General features: G+C 39.3%; 1 protein-coding gene across 1 annotated transcript in view; it reads left to right on the top strand.

Moving 5' to 3' along the window:
* eIF5B (eukaryotic translation initiation factor 5B) overlaps nt 1–7500 on the top strand; it is a 27688-nt gene that overhangs the window by 1108 nt on the left and 19080 nt on the right. Inside the window, exons 2-6 of the mRNA XM_043031227.2 lie at nt 3398–3605; nt 4392–4754; nt 5501–5572; nt 5854–5893; nt 7371–7500. The exon at nt 7371–7500 is cut by the window's right edge and continues 43 nt beyond it. Coding sequence (XP_042887161.2) covers nt 3398–3605; nt 4392–4754; nt 5501–5572; nt 5854–5893; nt 7371–7500 — 813 coding nt within the window. The remainder of the gene's footprint in view (nt 1–3397; nt 3606–4391; nt 4755–5500; nt 5573–5853; nt 5894–7370) is intronic.

Below are 7500 nucleotides of genomic sequence, written 5' to 3' on the forward strand. Positions count from 1 at the left end.
GATGACAATTTTAGTCATAATTACTATAATTCCCATAATATTGAGCAAACATAACTTCCAAAACCTAGATGGCACCACTTTCTTCTAGCACCAGCAGGAGAAAGAGCCTTGAATTGCACCCATCCATGGTCTCTAGCAAGCATTATCTTATAGAGCGACGATACATAGCAAATTAAAGACCTCTTGCTCTAAAGTACCACAGATGATGAATGTGCCGGCAGAACGAGTAGAGGAAGTTGATTCAAACCATGCCCAGTGTCTAAAATGCCTTTTACAGTGGCAATCATAATCGCAAGCACAGGTTTCTTTCCTCTTACCTACCTCTTTATGTTATCTTCACTGTATATGGTTATGTGTTTTGTATTCGTTCATGACAGTACACAAATACAAAAAAATAAAGTTGCTTGGACTTGGTTGGAGACTTGGCAAGCGAATCTGTCTCCCGTCTGCAATGAGTTAAAAATGAGAGCAAACTCGGATAACTTAAAAACCACTCCCCTCTGTCAGTAAATATTGTTATGATGATTACAACGATGAAAAGAGAAATCGAGGCCATGGCTGTTCAGAATGAATAAAAAAAAAGGCAACATAACTCGGGAAACAATTTAAAGCAAGTTCAGAGAATCCCACAATTGCCCACAAATATGCCCCCCCAAAGACTCAAGTGATGAGTGTGACCTCAGTGTTCGATAATGCAGCAATTTAGCAAAGGCCAACAAACCTCCAGGCTATATATCCAGGAAAGATCGAGAACTTTTGGGCCATCCAATGACTGCTAATTTGGAACCAGACAAAGCTTAGGCGTCCCTGTAGATTGATAAATTGCGCTTCTATAACAGAGTATTACACAATTTACAGAAATATGTGACTAAATGTCAGTTGAAATTATATATTCTGATAATTTTAAATAATTTTTTGTGTATTAATTTTCTTACTGAAAGCATGAGAGCCTGAATTGCATGCTCATTACAAATACCATGTTTATGGCAATAATCAGTTAAAAAGGTTCCACAATTTGTTCCAGAATACTTGAAAAATGTCTTGAAAACACTAAATATTCCCTCTTGAGGAACTCCCACTTTTTCCGGCCCATCTGGCATATGGCCTCTTGCCCTCAGTGCTCGGCATCCTCTCATTACACAGTTAGCAACCCCCCCCCCCTCCCCTCTCCATTAGTATTTGTGATTCTTTATTAAACATTGAAAATAAAGTCCCAAAAATAAATACAGAACTTCCAAATTATGAAATATAGAGTTAGTAATACCTAATAAGGTTTGGATCAAAGAATGTAAGCTTTAGTTTGTGCATGTGTACCAACTTCAAATTAGAACAGTTATACATAAGACTACTTCACCCCCAAATTATGTGACACTGATGTCTCGATAATTATTCAAACTGCATTAAGTGATACCCTGGCCACTGTGCTTTTCAATCAGGAAAAAAATAACACATCTCGGTTGCATATATTTTGGCCATACAGTGCTTGAACTGGCACCTTATTTAACAGTAAATCATCTCGGAGACCTGCAAGAATTTATCTTGCCAGATTATATGTGGTAGAGATTTGTTGGCCATTTCTGGATTGCCAAAGATGCAGAGACCACAGCAGACTTTGATAGATAATTGTGGACTTACCCTTATTTTGTGCAGAACATTATTTATGCCTGCCAGAGTTTTCTTCTGTTTTATTTATGACCATTACATTAATATTTTTATATCTCTATATGTTTTAACTCGGATAATTACCTGTGTTTCTAAAGCATTGAGGTCAGTAGTAAAAGGAATCAATAGATTGATGAATTCTGAGATTTTCTTCGATGACATAATTATTGCAAATTGACAATTGCAAATAATTATCAAAAGAATAACACCTATCATTACTGTAATAATGATCACTGTGTATACAGTTTGTAGACCACCCTATTGAATTATCATGTATACGTGGTGGAGATCTGTTGACCATTGCAGAGTGCAAAAGGAATGTAGGCAGTGTCAATTTCTTGTCCACATTAACCAGTAGGTTTATGTTTTTTACAACTTTATTTTTATTTGGTGAAAATTATGACTGAAGTCATTGTTCATTGAAGTATTGGTTCCTTGTACTGCTTCATCTTGTATTATGAGTATCTTTGATACCAATATATGATGCAACATTGCTACACTTGCTAGATTAATTTGTCATGTTTTATGTTATGTGGCATTGTTGTGAGGTTTTATGCTACATTGCAACATGTTACATAACAAGGGAAAGTTGCCTTTAGTAAATTTATCGCAGAAGGAATGTTTAGAAAAACTTTATTAGGAAGATATATGTGTGTCTTTCTGCATATGTGCTTGCATGCGTGCATGCATTTGTGTGTTTAGTTATTGTTTTTGTTGTTTTAGTAGTATTAAAAGGTACTGGAACGTAATTCTGATGAAGATTTAATTGGAATTGATTACTTACATCTTATGACATTGTGAAGTTATTCAGTCTCATTTATGCCTCTCTCTCCATTTGGGTAAATGACTGATCATCGTAAGGTAAAGTTAAGAGGTTTACCCAAGGAAAGGGTAAGAAAATCATAGATCGAATATGGGAATGTGAGGAGAAAGGGTTTGGTGTTTTTCAAAGATTGGCTTTATTTCATTTTATCATTATTACAAGGATTATCAAGTAAGGGTACAATCTTATTAATACCAGTGTAACATTTCAGTTAGTATTGATACCAGTTTTAATTAAGAATCTATTTTGATAAAGCTTTGATGGGCAGAAAGAACAGGGGAAAAAAATACAGACATAATATTATGTACCCAAAATGTGATATATAGATAGCATAATGTGATAAAATCTTTTTTTTTTTTTTTTTTTTTTTTTAAGCTGGAAATATTTGCTATTTGTATTAATTATTTAAGAATCAGGATAGATCTGAATGATAGGAATGGTGGAAATATTTACTATTTGTATTAACCCACACAGGACGGGTGGTACAGCATGTGTACCGCGCATTCAAAAGCCCAGTTGCCGGGCGGCACAGTATTGTGCCAGCCATTCAATTGATTTAGGCCTAATAATTCGAACGCCCCGGCATTTGGACATTCTAGGCTAGAATTCCCCCGTCGGGAATGGGTTAATTATTTATGTATCAGGATAGATCTTAATGATAGGAATGCTATGTATGATAAAGATAAATTATTAATTACAGTAAAGTGTATGTTTTCAAAGCACCTACTGAATTTTTTATTGTTAGCCATAAGTACAAGTTTTGGAACAGATATCAGTGACGGAGAAACATGTAAACATGTAACTATGGCATATTTGTGTGTTTTCCTGTTTCTCCCTTTATTGTTCTGGTGACAATCAGTTCATTACGAATCCTTTTCAAGCCTCCATACATTCCTGTCCCCTAACCCACAGGAATGGCGAGGTGGAGGACATAGCGGCCGATGGCATGCCGGACAGCGCCGCTGATGCGGGCAAAAAAGGCAAGAAAGGCAAGAAGAAGAACCAGGACTGGGAGGATGACATCGCCAGGGAGCTGGAGCAGATGAGAATGGTTGAGGCGGGAGAGCAGCCCCCCGAGGAGACCACCCCCGAACCTGTGCCCGAAAAGAAGGAGAAGAAAGTGGGTTGCTGGTGTTGAGATGGGGGGAGAAATGGGCAAATTTTGAATATAGGAGATTAATAATTTTGATGTTACCTTCTTAAGTTGATATTTGGTACTCATTATTTTTTTTTTATCAACATATATTTTTCATGGGGTTGTAGCATTTTTTTTCTTTCTTTCTTTCTTTCCTCTCTCTCTCTCTCTCTCTCTCTCTCTCTCTCTCTCTCTCTCTCTCTCTCTCTCTCTCTCTCTCTCTCTCTCTCTCTCTCTCTCTCTTTCTCTCCCCTCTCCTCTCTCTCTCTCTCTCTCTCTCTCTCCCTCTCTCTCCCTCCCTCCCTCCCTTCCCTCTCTCTCTCTCTCTCTCTCTCTCTCTCTCCCTCTCTCCCTCCCTCCCTCTCTCTCCCCCCCTCTCCCTCTCCCTCTCCCTCTCCTCGAAAAACTAATGCACTTTACCAAATGCTCATATATTTTACTACAAATCTGGAAAATAATAGAAAACGTGTCTTATGATAACCAACCCAGGCCAAAAATCGTGAGATGTGGCCAATCTTGGAAGGGTTAAATGTGAATCAGTATGTTTTTTGTACTTTACTTTTGATTTATTTTTTTATCATGTTTTACTATTATTACTACTACTATTACTAATAATGATAATGATAATAATAATAATAATATATTATAATACTACTATAATTTATATGACACAGAAATTTATAGAAGATACTTCATGTTCCACAATATAGTTATACTGCACCTATATCTGTGCATACTCCAGGCAACACTAATGTCCAATTTCCTTGACAGAAAACCAGGAAGGATGCAGATGCAGATGCAGATGCAGATGAGGACAGTAAGAATATAAACAAACAGAAAGAGGAGGAGAAGGAGAAGGAAGAAGAGGCAGCCCCAGCCTTAGACGACGACAAGGGGAAGAAAGGGAAAAAGGGGAAGAAGGGGAAGAAGAAGGGCTATGATGATGACGAAGACCTGGACAAGATGCTACAGGAGCTGGAGCTGGAGTACAAGGGGGAGAAACCCAAGGAAGATCCGAAGGAACAGAAGAAGGCCCAGGAGGATGAGGCCAAGGAGGAGGAGCAGCAGGACACGGGGAAGAAGGGCAAGAAAAAGAAGCAGAATGAACCCGAGGCTGAAGTCGAGCCGCCCAAGGTGAGGTTTAGGGGTGGTGGTGGGGAAGGCTTATGTCGCAGATTTGAATTAGGTTTTGATTAACCAGATCTGATTTCTTGGTTTGAATTAGATTTCGGAAGGTCTTTGTCACTTATCTCAGATTTCTTAATTACGAATTAGATTCTAAAACATTGGGTTTAACCCACTTACGACGGGGGCATTCCAGCCTTGAATGTCCCAATGCCGGGGCGTTCGAATTATTAGGCCTAAATCAATTGAATGGCTGGCACAATACTGTGCCGCCCGGCCACTGGGCTTTTGAATGCGCGGTACAGTACTGTACCACCCGTCCAGAGAGGGTTAATATCAAAGATTTTGGTTGATTTTGAGGAACTTGCTGAGAATGCTTAGGTTTGGAATCCACTCTCTCAAATCCAATTTATGGTTTGAAGTTTACATTGATTTAACCCATTGCCAACGGGGTGCCTAATGACCTAACTGGTTGTCAAAGTGGGTGGTCTACTGGATAAAAATTAGAGGGACGAGGAAAGGGTTTTCTCTACCCTCCGGGTGATTGAACTTTTTTTTTTTATTCATTTTCCATCATTATTATTGGCAGTAAATTGACTTTCATATGTGAATGATAAACTGTTCCTAATTCTCCCTCTCCCTCCTCCCCTCCCCTCCCCCCTCCTCCTCTCTCCCTCTTTCTGTCTCCCTTCATTCTTTCGTTCTCTTTCATTTACTGATTTAATTAACTGTATCTGACTTTCTCTTATCATTAGGAGGAAGCTCAAGAAGAGAGTGCGGCCAGCAAGAAGAAGAAAAAGAAAAACAAAGACGCTGCAGAAGCCAAGGTAAATATACAAATTGTAAATGGAGTTTGTGAGTTTTAGGTATTTTTTTAAAATTCAGTTTGTCTCTTTTTTCATTTGATTTCTCTCCTTCTCTTTGATTTTTTTTCTTATTGTTTATTTTTTTCACTCAATTACTCATTTTAACTTATCTTTTTTTTTCTAGTTTCTAGTTTTTTAGTTTTTAAGTTTCTCTCCCTCTGTCTCTACCACTCTCTGCCACTCTCTGCCTCTGTCTCTTCCTTCCTGCAAAAAGGGCATTAATCTTTTCCCTCTTCTTTTAGGCCGACTCCAAGGCTGAAGCTGCTGATGCCAAAGCAGATGGTGAGTAGTCTGTCCGTTTTCTCGTGCTTTGTTTGTTTATGCAATAGGTAGGTGGATGGATTGATAGATAGATGGATGGACGGACGGATAGATGGATGCCAAAGCAGATAGTAAGTAGTCTGTCCGTTTTCTTGTGCTTTGTTTGGTTACGCAATAGGTAGGTGGATGGATAGATAGATGGACGGACAGACGGACGGATGCCAAAGCAGATGGTGAGTAGTCTGTCCGTTTTCTTGTGCTTTGTTTGGTTACGCAATAGGTAGGTGGATGGATAGATGGATGGACGGACGGACGGATGCCAAAGCAGATGGTGAGTAGTCTGTCTGTTTTCTTGTGCTTTGTTTGGGTATGCAATAGGTAGGTGGATGGATGGACAAATGGACAGACAGAATGAGGTATGGATAGGTAGGCGGATGATTGAATAGATGGAAAGAAAAATTGATTGATTGATTGATATGGAAAAATCAATTGAGTCATGGATAGATAGACAAGAAAAAGAAAGAAAATGGGAAGATAGGTTAACAGACTGAGATGCAGATATATATAAGTGGGTGAAGGGATAAAAGATTATGTAAAGAAATAGATGAAAAAATGGATTGACTGAAATGTAACTGGATAGATGGGTAAGTAGATGGATTGGAGGATGGATAAGTAAATTGATTGATAGATAAGTTAGACATTTATGCCTATAAAACAAAGAGGTGACAGACAGATACAAGCATAGTTAGAGAGAAATAGAAGATTGAGAGGCAGCAATACAGACAAACCCAAGTATGTGTATGCTTAACCCATTCATGCCTGGGCGATTCTGGCTTTGAATGGTCGTAATGCTGGGGTTATCGAAAGCATAAGCCCAACGCCTTGAGATTCTTGGGCTCACAAGCCGCGAGCCTGGGCTGCCAGCCTTGCCCAAATATCTTGTCACCGGCTTCTGAAGCAAAAAACACAAAACGTGTCAGCACGTCATCCAGCACGAATGGGTTAAAGTTGGATTGAGAAATTTTAACTTGTTTTTAGGTAGATGGAAAATGTAGGTAGCTCATGTGGATAGTTTCTGCAGACATATTTTAAAGAGGGAGATTTGATTAGGATAATGATCTTATTATATTTTATAAAGAAATGCATAATTGATGAAAAAACTTTGATTTGTCTGGTGTGAGAGAGAGTGCAGGTGAAGAATACCTTATTGTGTCTGCAAATGGATAATATTAATGATTAAGATTTTGAAGAATGTTTATTGATTAAGGCCTTGCTAAATAGTGTTGTCTCACCACCTCCCTATCTTCTGTCTCCCCCTCCCCATTACCCTACCTCCCAACCTCCCATCTCCTTCTCCCTACCTGGTCACCTTCTTCTATCTCCCTCACTTTCCCTCTCCACCTTCCCCCTCTGTGTCCTTCTGTCATCCCTTCTCCACTTCCCCACCTTCCCATTCCTTCTTCCTCAACTCCTCACCTTTCTCCCTCCCCCCCCCCAGGCAAAAAGAAGAAGAAGGGAGAGCCTGAGAAGGAGGAGGAAACCAAGTCAAAGAAGGGCAAACCCAGTGCCAAGATGCTAGCAGCCATGAAGGAAGCACTGGCCAAGAGGAAGGAGGAGGAGGAGAGACT

The sequence above is a fragment of the Penaeus japonicus genome, unplaced genomic scaffold, assembly GCF_977035675.1.
Source record: "Penaeus japonicus unplaced genomic scaffold, GWHDUDI00000001_assembly GWHDUDI00000018, whole genome shotgun sequence".
In the NCBI taxonomy this organism is placed as follows: Eukaryota; Metazoa; Arthropoda; class Malacostraca; order Decapoda; family Penaeidae; genus Penaeus; species Penaeus japonicus.